This window comes from Phyllostomus discolor, chromosome 2 (assembly GCF_004126475.2).
Source record: "Phyllostomus discolor isolate MPI-MPIP mPhyDis1 chromosome 2, mPhyDis1.pri.v3, whole genome shotgun sequence".
In the NCBI taxonomy this organism is placed as follows: domain Eukaryota; kingdom Metazoa; phylum Chordata; class Mammalia; order Chiroptera; family Phyllostomidae; genus Phyllostomus; species Phyllostomus discolor.
In genome coordinates this window covers 139,963,321-139,981,565 of record NC_040904.2, presented here as the reverse complement: position 1 = coordinate 139,981,565, position 18,245 = coordinate 139,963,321, and the positions used below count along the sequence as shown (strand labels likewise).

General features: G+C 35.4%; 1 protein-coding gene across 19 annotated transcripts in view; it reads right to left on the bottom strand.

The window, feature by feature from the left end:
- Positions 1-18,245, bottom strand: part of PPFIA2 (PTPRF interacting protein alpha 2) — a 461,362-nt gene that overhangs the window by 67,880 nt on the left and 375,237 nt on the right. For 16 of the 19 annotated variants that reach the window (XM_028532610.2, XM_036018625.1, XM_036018632.1 and 13 more), the window contains 4 exons: positions 13,192-13,429; positions 9,935-9,964; positions 7,030-7,160; positions 3,457-3,611 (listed from right to left, as the gene is read on the bottom strand). In XM_028532610.2, coding sequence (XP_028388411.1) covers positions 3,457-3,611; positions 7,030-7,160; positions 9,935-9,964; positions 13,192-13,429 — 554 coding nt within the window. The remainder of the gene's footprint in view (positions 1-3,456; positions 3,612-7,029; positions 7,161-9,934; positions 9,965-13,191; positions 13,430-18,245) is intronic. The other 3 variants (XM_036018618.1, XM_036018620.1, XM_036018633.1) reach the window with 1 other exon arrangement.

Below are 18,245 nucleotides of genomic sequence, written 5' to 3'. Positions count from 1 at the left end.
GTTGTTGAAATGTTCATGTCCAAGTGCTTGGGGGATGTGTTGGCCAAGGAGAGGGTGAGTCTTAAACATGCTGCTAGAGACCTTGAGTGAGGTCACATCACTCTATTCATTGGCATAATTATGGTGGTATCATTAAACTGATTATAACTCCCACCCAAAATTGCCATCACTGAGGCCCCACTGTGACATCTTGTCCACAGGGATGTCATGAGTCATCCACTAGCTTTCTTGTTCTGTTACTGGGTACTTTGTCAATGAAACAAATGAACTGCATTTCACATGGCTATTTTTAAGCACAGCTTAATTAGTTTTTGTTTCAAAATAGGTTAATGCTTTCAGATAAAATTAAAAATAAAGCCAGTCAGGATTCTAATTATTGATGCATAGTCATGGATCCTGGGTTTCCAAAGCCCTGTTCCTAGCTGTTTGGATAGGACAGACAATAGCAGGTAAAATTTTCTGGGCTAGAAACATACGGAAGGTTTGGTTTTAAATAAAAGGCTATGTATGTTTATATATTGCTGCTGTTAGTAACACATTTATAGAAATATATTGTATGTAGCATACTGAATTTGGTTCTCTGTGGTTGGGGTTATTGATTCAGTCACATTGACTGAACTATCACAACTGAAGTTTACCTTATTAACCTAGACTTTTCAGAATGCCATTTAAGGCAAATAACTCTCCCTTTACAAATATTCTGCTCTGTGAGTTATTAAAAATTCCTTCCTTGTTGTTTATCATTTCTGATGGAACCAAGTGAACATTTTAATAGTTTTATTTACACAGTTTTATTCATTCCTCCAAACCATATTTCATTTAAAGGCATCTAGCATAGCTACTCTCAGGTTAACTTATATTTCTCCATCTTTATGAAATAAATTCTTTGACTAAGAGTTCCAAATCTTAGGACATGATTCAAAATTTCAATTTGGTTCTTTGACACTATCGTTCTTTTACCATATTACTTTTTACGTCATCCTTTCTTATCTCCTGTTTTCAATGGTAAAAGAAAGAACATTGGGATGCTGCTGTGTCTGTTTCCAGATCAAGATATTAAAACTCAGAATCATTAGAGATTCTTCCCCAGTTTCTACAGAGGCATAAGTCAGCAGCACGAGGACACAGTCCCTGGGGTTGGTAAGTGTTCATGGTCTTTTGCTCACAACCCGAATCCACCTTCCAGGCTAAAAGTAGACCTGAGTCCATACTTCTTAAGCAAAGTGCCAGTGGTACCATGCATCTTTTTTGGGGGGTACAAAAATGGTTTCTTGGAACCTACTTGTGCCTGTGTTATTTGTGTTTAGTCAAATTTTATTTTGAATAAAGACTTTATATTCTTGGTTTCTCTGAGAACTTTGATTCACCTTCAATGTAGCATATATATAGCTCTAGAAGTTCAGATATTTGTCATTGTCTTCCTTACCCATACTGTATGTAGTCCTTACCGCGCTGCTGATTCTGATTTGTTTATACTCTGCCACTGTTCTATCAAGTGAAACAAAACTTTCAGAGATCAGAAATCTTATAACTATTGTTAGTTTCTGATTTAGATGGAGTTGATATGAATGTAGTTGTAATTATTTCTCATCTCTTCTGTTCTGTTATGTGTCATAGAGACACAAAACCCTGAAAATAGGTAAGAATATCTAGGTTTCTGGAGAGGTCTACATTTTTCTAACTTTTAACTGTACCTTGGATACCCTGATTTTGACACAATATTGTTGGCAAAACTTCTAGTGCTTAAGGAACTACTCATCTAAGTGAAGAATAAAATAAAAATAGAAAAATCTGAATGAAGTGAAAAGGCAATTATATACATTTTAAGTGGCAAAAATAAATTATGGAATCTAAGATGAATATGTAATGTTAGAATATAAATATATAAAATGACTAGCATTTTAGCAAATTTAATATTCAAAAATAATTAGCTATCAACACCATTGTGATTTACACTATAATATACTGGGAACGACAAAGAATTTGCTAAGCAGTTGTCAAGTAAGATAAAATAAAATTTAAAACTACCTTGAAATAGACATTTTGTATCTAAAATATAATCACCTTCCCTTTTTTTTCATTAAGCAATAATATTTTTGATAGTTTAATGGGGTCCTTTTATGAGAAATCAAAATCCAAGAGGATTTAATTCTCCTGCTGAATAACATTAATCACACAGCTAGGTGAAACATCAGTTTCCACTGGTTTCTGATGTTTTGAGTGGGTTTCACATTGTGGAAGTTGGGAAAAGCATTTTTGAATAATACTACAATTATATATCTGAAAAGATGAAGATAATTCTCAGAAATTATTTTGGAACCAAGACAGGAAAGTAAGTCTGGTAGTTGAGGCATTACTTGTTAATAATCATTTCTTTATTTGAAAGCCAAATGGAGTGCTAACAAATTTTATCATTCTATTTAGCACTAACTACTGAAGATAGGGACTAAATTTCTCAATAATTTCTTTCTCAGTAACTTAACTCTAATTCTAGGTAAAGCATAAGGAGAAGAGGGAAAAATAGAAGACACAATCATGACCTAACAGATAATGAATAGAAATTTTAGAAAAAAAAGTAAACATATAGGAAGACACCAAAAATAGCTAAGTGTATATACCATCACTTCAGAAAATATATTTCACATAGTATTTCATTTTAGAAAATTATATATGAATCTCTCTCTCTCCATACATCATCCATCAATCTATGTATGTATGTTTATATAATAACCTAAGATCATTTCAAGTGATTTTTATTCAATCAGTCATTGACAATAACTAATTCTAACACAACCCCTATTCCCCAATTCCTTCCACCCCTCCCCCTACACCTACCTGCTGTAGAGCTTGATAGTGGGAAGCTGTCATAGCTTTAAACAAAGAAGCCCTGTCCTTTACATTTTATGTCTCACATGTCACGTGCTTTATTTTGAATTAACAATTCTTTTGGTCTTTTGTAGGTTTCTGATTTTTTCCAAAAAAATAAAAGCTGTTAAATTCACATAGCTAAGCTTTTACACACACCTATGTTCCAAGTGGCAGAATACACATGGTTTTAAGGGGGTTTTGAAACACTGGAACTAGGAGGGATATTTCAGTTTTGCAAATTACTAAGACAATGTTTCCTTGTCAATAAATGAGAATAACAGTAATAGCACTTTCCCTCAGAGGGTTTTTGTGTCTGTCACAGAGTCAGCATTAAATAAATTCTAGCTATGCCTATCAACAGAGAAATTGGAAGGACTGAAAGTTCTACAATAGAGTATTCTTTTCTTGTAAATTTTGTCAAACATTTGTTCAGCTAAATTGGTTTTATAAAGCTGGTTAAAATGGAGAGTTTGTCAGATAAGAAAAATAAAAAAATAAAAAAACAAGAAACGAAATGAAATAAAAACAGACGGACACTCATAAGTGACTGCGCTGAGTAGAAAAAGAAAGTCAGACATGCATACTTACGGAGCTGCCCAAGTCGAGCTTTCTCCTTTTTACCAAACAAACGTCCTATTGAAGACTTGATTCCCTTCTTCTTGGGGGCTTTGTGGAGGGAGTCTTGGCTGCTGTTGGCACTGCCAAGCCCGAGGCTTTCCGGCTCAAGGGAGGCAGATAAACTACTGCAAAACACAAAGGAGGGCAAATGCTTGTTTGTTGCAACATCCAAAAGGTACACAAGACTTGTTTCCTTTACAAAGACACAGAAAGAGGAACAAGTAGACTTTGGAAGTAAGTCTACTTCCAAATTACTTCCAATTACTTGGAAGTAATTTTCTCCCATTCTGCTCACCTTCCCTGTTAAGCATATTGAAGTATGGCTTCCTCATCCTTAGGGCCCTGAGTCTCAAAAGTTCCTCTAGAGAAATTTCTTTTTACTCCAAATGATTTTTTTTCTTTATTTTCTACACAACCTCAAACTAAGCAAGCAACATAAGTGGGCTTATTAACTACATGTTAAATTACCTTCTGTTATTTAGCACTTGACCTTTTATTTATTTCTTTCGTGGAGTGCTTTTAAAATCTTAAACATAATAAATGACCTATGATAAGAAATTTAGATATAACTAATAATGAAATCTAGCCCACGGTTTCACTGAATTTTCATCAAGCCATCTTTCTCTCAGTTTTGGAACCTAATTCACTCCATTGAAAATCAACTAGTTGGGACTCAGAAATGACAAATTGCATGCACTAGTGATCACCGTACACTTTTTCTTCAGGTATTCTTGATAAGCTGGAATAACTTTCAAGCAGTTGGTATAGGTTCATTCCTGGCCAATGTATCTGACAGTATATTAATAGGAGAGGTTCAAGAGATATTGCCATCATTCTTTTTTTCTACAACTATTAAACTGACAATACCATAATGAATTATTTAAATTCATTGCTTACTTTTCCTAATTAATTTGAGGTCACATTTTGTAAACTCCAAAAGCTATCACTTTTCATGTTACAATATAATTCACTCTTTTTTGAGACAGTGAAGGAAACATATATTTTGAAGCTGGAGTAATTGTTTTTTTTCCCACATTAGAAATTAAAAATAAACAAAACGAAAAGTGCTTGCCAGAACAGAAAGCTCTGTTTTCAAAAATATTTGTTGTAAAACACATACTTTTTAGAAGACAGGTTCTTATTTAAAGTGTTAATCATGGTTATTATGTTCAGTTATATCAATTATGTGTCTAGAGATGCTGCAATTGATGACAGTAAAAGGACATGCATTTAAGATTAAATTACATGCTTAGATTTATTTATGCAATTAATTATTAGAGATCTGCTTGCAATTTTTTTAGGTAGATGGAAAGCACAGTATTATAATGAGATAGGTCAGACCTAAGACCCTCAGAGAACAAAGTGAGACATCAGGTCCAGAGGTCCCCCCGAATCCAGCACAGAGACTACCCACCCCCTACCTTGGTAGGAAATGCAGGGGCATGGAAAGAGTGATGAGGTAGCAGAATAGAGAAGTCTGTCTTCTGCAAAGGGAGGGGCTGCCTGAAAAAGGGGAATGGCCATAGGCCAGAGGCTAGTATTAACACAATGCAGTTGGCAGGAGGAGGGGCAGAGAGTGGGCAGGATCAAAAACAGAGTTGGGGTTTAGTAGCCCAAGCTTTGAGGCTACTTGTTCATGACAAAGGTGATCAGCACTGTGGGAGCTGGTTGCCCCACCCAGGGTGACTGGAGACTTCTGCCCATGCATGGGAAGAGGGGCAAAGACAAAATGGCCATTGGTTGAAAAGCTGGACACTTCCACTGGCTTCTTGCATGTGTGAGATATTAGGAGGGTCTTTTTTAAAGCAAAGGAATGGAGAAGTGAGGCTTTCCCTTTTGCTCTGGAGCTTGGTACAGGTTCTTCTTGGCTCTCTCTGGGCTTTTGGCACTGGGGGCAAGCTCTTCATTCAGGGCTGTTTTGCTTTGGCACTTGGATGCTCTGGGTCTCTGGCCTTTGCTCCTCACATGGATAGGTGAGCTCGTGGGACCAGACAGATGCCGAGTCCCCTAGGAGTTTAGGCCCCACATGGTTGGAAGCCCACTGCTCCTGGAGGAAGGGTTCCAAACCAGGATGTGTGCCTCCCTGGGCTCTAGCCTCTGAAACATTATGATCCAGCACAGCAAGGCACATGGATCCTCGTCTGCTTACAAGGAGACTGGGAACAGCACATCCCAGACCTTGAAGGAAAGAGCTGTTGCAAGAGGATGGCGACTCTGAAACCCACGAGTGCACACTCCAGAGATGATGGAGATGTATTTGCATGACTGGAAATGGGGAACTTTTGGGTATGGTTTTGGCTTGTAGTCTTTTGGGGAGCAAAAGAAGTTCTGGGTCTCGTGGGAAAGAAGAGCTCAGAGCAGGAATGCTTTAGCCCCTGCAAGGTTAGAACCTAGTGAATAAAAACCTGTTTCCTTCAACACAAATCTTTGGATCATGTGAATTAAGGGTGACAAGCATCTGAACCCCATGTTGCACAGTTACAATATGAAGAATCACTATGACAGATGGGATATTTCTCAATCTAACTTTATCCTTGTCCTTTGAGATTTTGTAAATGTACTTTCTTTTTTCCTTTCTAAGAGCTTTCTGCCCAAGAAGTAGCAGCACCCAAAAGATAGCTTACCTACCAGTCAGCTAAAAGTAAATGAGGCACAATAAGGACTTTTCTAAACTTAATTACTCTTACACTACAAGCCAAATTTACAATTTTGTTCTTGGAGGGAAAAAGAATACACGACCTCAGCCTGTGCCACTTCAGCATGTGAATTATTTTAAGTTGAAGAGAGTCTAAGTGTAGCACTCTCAGGGGAAGCTTTTTATTCCCCGCACCTGCCTCTTAAATGCCTAAAAGAAGTTAGACAGTGACCCGTATGAGGAAGAGAGCTATTAAGAGAGGGACATTTTTATATCAGAAGGATTTATCTGCAGGCATGGCCAGCATCTATCTACCAAACAGATAATCTTCTCATTTCTCTATGGATTATCTTCCTTCCCTGGGAAGCTCCCAATCCTTAACCCCTTCCCCTTAGCACAGGAGAGTATATAAGCCTCACCATAGGCCTGGCTGCCAGGGAGCCTCACAATTTTCTGAGGCTCCTGTATAAATAAAACATGTGTTTCTTCTGTTAATGTGTTTTATTTCAATTTAATTAGACCAGTCAAAAACTCTAAAAGGGAAGATGGCAAAAGATTTCTGCCCCTACATCTTAGAATTCCTCTAGTTTTTTTTTTTTTGTTATTCCTAGTAAGTTCTTCCTCTAGCCTGATTCCCTTTATAGAAAATATATACCAAAAATAGAAGAGCTATTCCTATAAATATGGCTAGCAACAAGACCACAAATATGATGTTAATTTTAAAACTAAAAATTGGATCTCAGAATGAAAATTTACTTTTTTCACAAGTGGTATGTTTTTTATATTTTCACAAGTTGAACTAAAAATTTGTATATAAAATTTTAAACAGTCTACTTGACCACACTGAAAGGAAGAAGAACATTTTCCTGCGGAGAGCATGCATTGCACAGTGTGCTAGGAGAGCCTACCTTCTGGCCTCATTGTGGTAGGAAGAAGGGAGGGTGTGAGTCATCCGGATGGCTCTAGGGGTAGGGGGAGGGGAAGTTTCACATTTAATTGTGGCTTTATCTTCCCGACCATCCTCTTCCACCACGGCAATCTAGAAGTAAAAACAATACATTCAGATGAACTCTTTCAAATTTCAATTGAAATTAGTAAAAACGGAGAATCATCAAAACAAGGCTATCTGAGTAAATCTAATACAAAAACAAACAAACAAAAAAACTTGGGGCATATAGGTTTTACATATACAAAGTCACATTATTAAAGAATGTGAATTTAATAAGTCTTTAAAAGTGAAGACACTCCAGTTAAGGTAAATAAGGTCCAACTACAAAAAATATTTAGGAGTAAATAAATAACATAGATCACTATGCAGGGACCGTGAAAAAGCTATTTTGAAATCTGTTTTAATATACCAGAGTATAAATGCTTTTAAAAAGTTGCAGCAAATTTACTAAGAAAATGCATAGGCAGGTTATCATAAAACAGACATCTTTTAAGTGGGGGAGTTTTGAAGTGAGAAGACAAGCTGTCAATCTATAACTTTATTAGAGAAAGTTTATGTTTTAAATTAGCCAAGCTAAAGAAATATATTTCAGGTGTTTAAAAATGAGTTGCAGTTTATATATGAGCATATAAAAACTTTTTAAAATCACAATAATAAAAAGTAAGAACATAATTCTTACAAACTATTTTATTTCACTACCTGTCATGTGAAAATTAATAAAGGCACACAGAGAACCCTAAGAAAGTGAGACAAGGGATATCCTTAAAGAACAATTATTTCAGAATCCAGGACAATTCTGGATAGCATAAATTTTGCAAAAGATAGAGAGATATAGCTGTATTAAAATAAGACCTATCAACAATTAAAGCTAATTCTAAAAATATATTTTCACAATGATGTTTATAATTTATGCATAGTATCATTGTGTATGTGTGTGTGTGTGTGTGTGTGTGTTTGCGCGCGCGCGCATGTGTAAAATGAGAGAAAAACTGGAAAATCACAGCTTGAAGTAGTTGCAGAAGTTTGGAAGAAGTTCCAAGATTAGCTAGAGCAAAATTTTTAAAGCTGTGTTCTCATTTTATGTCTACACAATGTCTTGTTTGTTTCTACTGTAAGGTACTGTGCTTAAATGTGTTTATATATGAAAGAGGCTTCATTCATTGGAGAAACTTAATAAAAATATCTGCTTGTGCTCTTGTTATACAAGCCTAGATTATTCTTAACAGTTCAGGCAAGTATCTTAATAGAATTTTCTCTCTCCATTTCAACTAGCATAATGCCACTAAAATAATCATTTTCTAGAATTGTTTTCAGCATGGCATCAATGCCATGGAAAACTGTTTCTAAACTTGCATCCCTTTTAAACTCATAAAATGTGCTTCCATACTCTTCCTAATGGGTGCTTATGTTTTCACAGGTCATGACCTGACTGTGATTGTTTTCCATGATTGTTTCTGCTAAGCATGGTGATTTTTGTTTCCAGATTTTTTTCCTGAAACACCCTCTTACAATACCTTTCTCTCTTTGCTCTGATAGTTAAACTATGCCAACTTTCTAAATATCAGCTTTTAAGAAAACTATACACAAACTATTCCCCTGTACAATGCTGAGAGCTCACACTATATTAACAAAATCGAAGACGATGACTTTGGCATCAGAGATGGATTTGCATCCTTGTTTCTCTTATTTATTCTAATTCCTTACCTGTTGAGAGAATACATTTCCTCCTCAGTAAAATGGAAGCCAGGATACTTATCTTAATGTTTTCTTTTGAAGTGTAAATGGAATCATGCATGTAACTCCTTAGTCTGATATGCAACAATTTTTAGCTTGTGGTCTTCCATAACCTACTTTTCTTACCAATCAATTATGTCATTCTCTGAATTCCTTGGGGCTGAATTTCTGAACAGGATCTTTCTTTGTGACTTTTTCTTTCTTATATGCACTGAAAGTCTACTCAGATTTTTTCCCATGTTCCCAGGACTGAAGTCCATCTCATTTCCTATATTTAATATTTATGCTCTTGATTTCATTCTGAACAGGAAAGCAGTATATTAACTCTGTTTTCATATTTTCTATATTTTTGATGCTCTGGCATCTGAGGCAGGAGAGACTGCTGTTCCAGAGCCAGCTAATTCCTGTGGAAAGCAGACCACTTCCCCAGAGTGTGTCTTCTACATGAATACCAATTAGTCAGGATCTCTATCCCATGCCATCTTATCTACCTGGCTCTTATACTCCAGGAAGCAATATTCCTCTGCCTTAATCACCCTGGGGCAGTTATTAGAGAGAGTTCCTAAAACCTAGAACCCACTAAAATTATTCAAAACAGCCAATCCTAATTTTACTTACCTTGCCTTGCCTTGTCTTTTCCTCAGAAACTATGATAAAATCTGCCCATGCTTTCCCCTCACTCTCTCTGTCTCCTCACACACTGGCTTCCCTATGGCCCTGCAGAGTGTGGGGAGCCCAGTCCTGCTGGGAAATTTAACTGGTTATCTTTTCATTGCAGCTGTCTCCTGATCTGTTGGCCTCCCTCTAAGTGAATAATGGTGAAACCTACATTTTAAAACAGGCAGCATTATTCTAGTATAGACAGTAAGTCATCTAAGTCTTTGTATCAACAACAGCACTGTAAATGTTGTGTAGAAAATCAAAATACTTAGTCCCTGTGCATCAAAATTTTTTGTCATTAAGTAGTTTGCTCTGATGATCATATTTAAATAATTCAATAAAACTTAAATATTTCTAATATTTCATTTTTAGGTTAATAAAATATTTCAACTAGGCGGAATATAATTTTAAAGCTCTCATAGGAAAAAACAGTATTCAACTAGTAATCGTATGAAAGTCATTTACAGTACCTTTCTCCGGTGCTTCCGTAGATCACTGGGCTGTGGTTGGCAGTGAGGAAAGCAACATAAAACAGAACTAGTTAATGACTGTCATTTCACTATTGTACAAATTTAAATAGTATCTATAACTTGGTTTTCTTTTTTTCATTTTGTTTTTTTCTAAATAAATTGTGCTCATATTCATTTGTGAATCATGATAAAAACACTCCTCTGGGGCGTTACTTTAGAGAGGGAACTTCCTCGATGGTGTGTGGGGGGGTGTGGCCATGAAGGAGCCATGTCTACATGCATGAGATGTGAGGTGTGAGGCCCCAGGGAATAGAAAGCACACATGCAGTGGGCTGGCCAGAAACAAACATGGAACTAATTCCTCATCTGTTCCCCATTTCTGCAGAGCCTTGGGCCTCCTTTGGGCACATATGTTTTTGCTGAGGGATCTTGATCTTCCTGGATTCTAACAAATCCCTTGTTCCCAAGTATCAAAATCTCTGCCCCCAGTATGGCATGATTCTCAGACTGCCATTTTTTTTGTCAGTACTCTTACAGAATTTTTTTACAAAGCCAGTTCTTTATGATTCCATGTGAACATTATTCACTTAATGTCTTTATTTATTTTTCTTATGTAAATAAGAAAAATATTTAAAAAACAATTTTTGTTAAAATGTCTCATTATTCTTTACATTTTCATTGCTACCAGAAAATGGGTTGATTTACCCCATCCAGTATTCTAACTAGATATTGCTAAAACGTTATTTAAGCTTATGTATTTGTGGTGAGGTAGCAGTGAATACAACTAGTAAAAGTAAATACCCCCCCCAAAAACTTAAAGCATATGAACATATACAACCCAACAACAATGTCTTTACAATATGTAGTTTCTGTCCCCCAGATTTCTAATGTTCTTTGAATACTCAAACATGAATTATACCCAACAAAATTATTTTTCTTCCAACATGTTCTAATGTAAAAGAAAATCTACCTGTTTCACTATAACAATAGTGAATTTGAGGACAAAATTTCTTTAGGTGATTAGTACTTCATTTTAAACACTTTTTAACCCTCAGGGCATGTTATAAATATTTTAAGGACTCATTATAGAGCAATCATGCTCATTTACCACTGATTCATTTATGACTGACCACTCAAGGCAATGCATGGAAACACTGGTGTCCTTGTCACACACAAAAACATCACATCTAAATATTATACATGTTTCATTTTACTAATATAAAATAATAACCCTGTCAAGGTTTATGATGATAATGTTTATGAAAATACTTGCAGGTTCAAAAACACTACTACTGTAAAAATGGAAGGAACTAATAGTAGCACAGAAAGAACGAAGTTCCCTTGCCTTGAATGCTGACAAACTACTCTGTGGATGAAGATTCTTACTTTGCTTTAGTAAAAAGTAGGTGATCAGTATATGTAGCACATACAAAATATGTAGAAACTGAGCCAAAGATAATATCATTTTAGTTAATAAGATCTAATGGATGGTTTCTAGATTTCTAAAGTAAGTAGATCATAACATAGCTCAGTTATCGCCTTAGTATATCTTAGTACAATGGCTAAAATTTTGTGCTATATCAAGTCGGGTCAAATCTGATTAGTTTTTCTGATTGACCATTGCCTGTGCTGTTTATTTTAAAAACATTTTTAACATCAAGCCTAGAAACTAGCAGAGACCAGAGGACTCACTGGCTTAACAGCTTAAGGAGATAATTTTGTAAAAATTTCACCACTTCTCTTAGATAGACTTTATTGCAAAGAAGTCCCATTACTGTAAAGTTTGCTGTGGGAAATGTCATTTCCATGTAAATAGTTTCTGTTTCAGTTCTCAATTCATAGTCAAAGAAAGAGATACATAAGCTTATAAGCATAAGGAAAATTTTGTGAAGATAAAATAAAAACCTAAGATAATTATTATTTATAAAGTAGTTTTCCTCTAAGGCAAGAGCACACACACATATATATGAGCAGCATATATACATCTGTGTGTGTGTGTGTGTGTGTGTGTGTGTATGTATAATTTGTTAGCCATATCACAAATTATTGTAACATTTATTTTAAAATATCATTTGGAAAATGAATTAAACTTTTTGTTCAGATATCACACACACACACAGACATTGTGAACTTTTATAGAAGCTTTACAACCTTCTCACTGGAAATATAATATATACTTCATATTTTTCTGTAGTATTATTAATTTATCCTTCAGTTGTCATGTTCATGCTAGAATTTACAATGTTTCAACTATTATTTTATCTATTTACATTTTAATTAAACCCTATCTCCAAATGCTTTCATTTTAAATAGAAAATTTTATTGTTTTAATAATATAGTTTTACTATTCATTATAAAAACAGAATTTCACCTCTACAAATAGTCTAGAATATTTAAATCTTCATTATTATTGTCAATTCAACATATTTCCATGTAATCAGAACAGAAAGACAATATTGTATGTGCTTTTGAGTTAGCAAATTTGAGGAAAAATCTAGCTCTGCCTATGAGCTGTTTTGGACATGGGCAATTCACTCACACTCTCAAAGCCTCATTACCTTGCTCTCTATTGATGTAATGTCCTCAGAATTCCGAATGTTAACATGAGAATTAAATGTCCAAACATCATGGCATTAAGTAGTTATTACAACCTGATCTTCCAGAGGTTTCCTGTATTATTTTTAGCAAGGGGCACTTAGATCCCTACCAGTTAATGCTTTCAATGTTTAATTCCAAATACAAAGCTAAATGAAATAAAGAATTAAATAATAAAGGTTAAAATCTTTGACAATCAAAATGAAATGAGGAAATTGCTGCTATTGCTGTTGTTTCTTCGTGTTAAATTATTTTGTAGTATGCATACATAAAATTTTAATGTTCTACGTTGGTGTATTGAAGCAATTATAGAATAATTTTTGTTATTTATTATGTTAAAGAAGTCCCAATTTACTTCATCAATATATCAAAATGTACTTAATGGTTTGAGTCACTCCTGTTTCTGATATGCTATTTAGATTCCTACTCTTCCATTTACTTACCATATGACCTTGGAAAAATTGCACCTATGCAGGTTACACCTCCTCATCTGGTAATGGAATTACTATCTGTACCTACCACATAGGGTTGTGGTGAAATGAAGAAAAAAGGAACAATGAAACACAACGAAAGCCCTTTGTCTGGAATAAACACCCGATCAATGTCAACAATGTATCCTTAACCCAAGTGGAGGTAAAGTATCTCTGGACTCATCATCTTACCAGTGTCATGACTCCCATCCGATCCATTTCCCTGGCAGGACTTCGTGGGGTGAGCTTTGGTGTCGAGTGTCCACTGGGGGGAGATGAACTGGCCAGTGAAGAAGCTGTAACCGAGGCAGTGATGGAGGTACCTGGGTGGACTCTCGCTAAATTCAGGCCTTCCAGGCTCACACTAGCTACTCTGTTCTCAATTTCTTCAGCACGTAACTCAGTAGATTCTTTTTCTTCCTGAATTAGCCTGAAAGATAGTTTAAATTTGATACATTATATGGTCCGGTAATACTAATAAGTCAATAAAAACTTCTCTGTGAACATTATAACAAACTTGGTATTTTAATCTTTTTTTCCTCTAGGAAATATAACTATCAATAAATTCCAGGGACTTCCTACCTGAAATTTAGAAAATCCCTCTTTCCAAGTAATACATGATTCCTCTCCACTTTTAGCTTGATCCTTTTCTATACTATAACATACAAAAACTCCTTACCTGACTAATTAATTTTTGCTATTAATCCTGAACTTACACTTGAACTCAGAGGATGATAAATGAGAGTTATTGAACAAAGTTATCGAATCTTACCTCTGACTCAATAACAAAGTGTAACTGATAAAAACCTCAATAAATAAATCAATCTGAATCTTTTTAACACATTAATACCTATTTAGTCAATTCCTCTTTAAATAAGCACTATACAATTTAATAGTGTGGGAAAATAGATGATAGATGGATATAGATAATAAAAAATTAAACGTTTACTACAAAATTTTTTGAGAGAAAAGCACTATTTCTCTTTTTCTTTAAATAGAAACAAGCTACAAGAATGTGTATATATCACTATTAAGTATTCAAAGACAGAAATAGAGCTTTAGCTGGGTTGCATAAAGTCCCTATTTAAGTTGAATCTATACATATTTTACATATTATAATGAAACTGTGTATCAGAATAGTTTGTTTGAAAAAAGAAGGACAGGAACCTACTGACATATTTCCTTAACTACAAATGGCTTGTTGGGGACTCTGAGGGCATATACTCCTTAACCTCAGGTCATGATCACTGCAAAGCTGTCTTTTTATATTTATTTTGTTTTTTTATTTTAAGATTTCATTTATTTATTTTTAGAAAGAGGGGATGGGAAGGAGAAAGAGAGGGAGAGAAACATCAATGTGTGGTTACCTCTCGAGTGCTTCCTACTGAGGAGTTGGCCTGCAACCCATGCATGTGCCTGACTGGGAATCAAACCAGTGACCTTTTGGTTTGCAGGCCAGCACTCAATCCATGGAGCCACACCAGCCAGGGCACTTTTCATATTTATTTTGGAAGACAGTTTGGCAGTTTCTTACAAAATTACACATACACTTACCATATGATCTAGCGATCATGTTCCTTGGTGTTTACTCAAAAGAGCTGAAAATTTATGTACATACAAAAACCTGCACATGGATGTTTCTAGCAGCTTTATTTAAAATTGCCAAAACTTTAAAGCAACCAGGATACCCTTCAGTAGGAAAATGGATAAATAAACTGGAATATTATTCAGCACTAAAAAAAGTGAGCTATCAAGGTATGAAAAGATATGGGAGAACATTAAATGTATGACTAAATAAAAGAAGCCAGTCTAAAAAGGCTACATATTATCTGATTATAACTATGACACTTTAGAAAAAGCAAACCTATTGAGGCAGTAAAAAGGTCAGTGGTTGCCAGGGGTTGAGATGGGAAGAAAATGAATAGACAGAGCACAACAGATTTTTAGGGCAGTGAAAATACTGTTTGATACCATATTGCTAGATGACAGTATGCATTCTTCCAAATGCATAGAATGTACAACACCAAGAGTAAATAATAATGTAAACTATGGACTTTGGGTGATTATAAAGTGCTAATCCAGGTTCACCAGCTGTAACAAACACACTACTGTGGTGGAGGATGTTGATTATGGGAGAAGATACACATGTATAGGATCAGGTGGTGTATGGGAACCCCTCAATGAAATTGGCTGTGAATCCTGAACTATTCTAAAAAAATAAAGTCAATAAAAATATTAAGCACACCTAATCTTAATTATAAGTTTTTACTTACACAAAGTACTTATAGTCTGTTATTTTGAAGTTTATTTCATGGATGCATTTTAACTTGAGCAAAGATCAGATTCCCAAAGGACGGCTTTATCAAGTATCAGAGTATAGCATCATTAATGCTTTAAACATATGCCAATGGAAAAACTTTCTCTTCTTCAAAAGAATTTTTTTTGTACACTTAAAATGATTGGTAGAAAATTATTCCAGAAAAATCTGGCAACATGGCTCTTTTGTACAAAGGATTTGTAGTTATTAACTCTAATATTCTATTAATTATATAAGATGTAAACCTACAGGAACAAGTCAGGCAAGGGGTCAATCAAACATTAATCCAAAAGGAAATCCAATGTTACCTAGATGCTCAATTTATTTGGAAAAAAAAATAGTAGCCCATTGATCTTTTCAATCCTCATATATATGTGGAAAGCAAAGAAAATAACAACAAAATAGAGTTATTTTAGGATGCCCCAGTGTGTTGGGGAGGGATTCCCACAGAAATCATAAAGGCTAAAAAAATAAAACTACAAGGGTAAATTAGGCAAATTGTAGCTAACTATAGATGAATAGATCATTGAAAGTTGCAGTGACAAATGAGTTTGAAGTATCTGATCTCTCCCTGTAAGAGAATCAGTGAACTGTGAGATGCCAGAGGAGAGGAATTTTTTAAAAAACATGTTTTTCAGGGACTTCAAGTCAAGATGGAGGCATAAGTAAACATGGCTTGCCTCCTTGTACAACCACAGCAAAAATTACAACTTAACTACAAAACAACTATCACCCAGCATTGTCAGAAAATACGAGCAGTATGGAAGTCTGACAACCAAGCAATTGAAGCAGTCACATTGATCCATATGAATAGGAGTGGGGGAGATGCAGAGATGCACAGATATGGTGACATGAAATGTGGAGTGTGGAACAGGTAGTCCCACATCCATGTGTGGTGGATAAAAATTGGGAGGGATACCTCAGAAGTGGACTCACTCCCTCTGGGCTCTAGCACCAGGGCAGCACCTGGGAGGGCACCAGTGAAATATGGGGAGAAATCAAAGGGTCTGGCTCAGGGCTAGTATCAGGGGGCAGCTTCCTCTTGGACAAAGCTCCAGAGGCCAGGCAGTGGCCATTGTCCCTTTTCTGAGCCCTCCCCCACACAGAGCCACAGAATGGCAACACCATATCTGAGGCTCCATTAATCTGGATCACATGGATTGCCCCGCCATGGCTATTACCTAAGGATCCGCCCCATCCAACTTACCGTGTACTTTCCCACAATATGCCATGCTACTGAAACAGGGAGTCAAAGCAGCTCTACCTAATATAGGGAGGTTGCCAAAATACGGCCCAAATGAAAGAACAGAACAAAATTCCAGAAAAAGAATGAAACAAAATGGAGATAAGCACTAGTTAGTAGGAGGCTCAAGTAGGTAATTCAACAGCATAAAAAGGATCCAATCAGAACTGAACGGGACACTAACTGAAATAAAGAACAATTTATAGGGAATCAATAGTGGAGTGGATGAATTAGAACCAAATCAAGTCAGTAAATTGGAAAATAAGGAAGAAAAAACATTCAATCAGAACAGCAAGAAGAAAAAGGAATAAAAAAAAACAAAAACAAGAATAGGTTAAGGAACCTCTAGGACAACTTCAAATGTACTAACATTTGAATCATAGGGGTACCAGAGAAGAGAAGGGACAAGAAATTGAAAACTTATTTGAAAAAATAATAAAAGAAAACATCCATAATTTGGTGAAAGAAATAGACATATAAGCACAGAGGGAAGTGCAGAGTCCCAAACAAGATGGACACAAAGAAGACTACTCATCATAGTTAAAATGCCAAAAGTTAAAGATAAAGAATCTTAAAAGCAGCAAGAGAAAAGCAGCTTTGTAGCAAGTTATCTACAAAGAAGTTCCCATAAGACTGTCAGCTGATTTCTCAAAAGAAAATTTGTAGTCAAGAAGGGACTGGCAGGAATTGTTCAAAGTGTTGAAAAGCAGGACTTACAACCTAGATGACTCTACCCAGCAAAGCTATCATTTAGAATAGAAGGGCAGACAAAGTGCTTCCCAGAGAAAGTAAAGCTAAAGGAGTTCATCATCACCACACCATTATTATATAAAATGTTAAAGGGACTTATTTAAGAAAAAGAAGGTCAAAATTATGAACATTAAAATGGCAACAAATTCACAATTATTGACAACTGAACCTAAACAACAAACTGAAAAAACAAGCATAACAGAAACAGAAAGATAAATGTGGAGATCATTTGGAAGGTTACCCATTAGGAGAGGGAAGGATGAGATTGGGAACAAGGTACAGGGATTAGGAAGTACAAACTGGTAGGTACAGAATAGACAGGGGAATCTTAAGAACAGAAAGGAAATGGAATTGCCAAAGAACTCATATGCATGATCTTAGATATGAACTAAGGGTGGGGGAGGGTGGTTGCTGGACAGAATGGGAGGTACAGGGTAAAGGGGCAAAGGGGGAAAATTGGAACAACTGTAATAATGTAATCAGTAAGATATATGTAAAATTTTTAAAAATAATTAATTTACAAAAGAAGAAAAATCTTACATGATAAATTCTGGTTGGTGTTAGCATATTACCACAGTTTATATGAAAGTGTCCATTTCTTTCAAATGTTGCTATGTACTTGAATTTTAAGTATTTCTTAATTTCTTACAATTACCAACTATTTTAATCTACCTTAAGGGGGTCAGTAATGTTACATATCAAAAGGCAATATATTGAATTTATTATTTGGATATCACTGTGTTAGGGTCAATAATTAATCTAGGCCAAGATTGTTACTAGGAATTACTACCCTAATGCAAGAAAGCTAAGAGTCCATGAAACAATACGGGTTGTTACTGAGGGTATGTGTATATATTTTTGGTGAAAACAAATATCATACTGAGGGGTGCATACTTGATTTGAAATCTATTTAGTGAGTCCAATCATTAGCTGCAC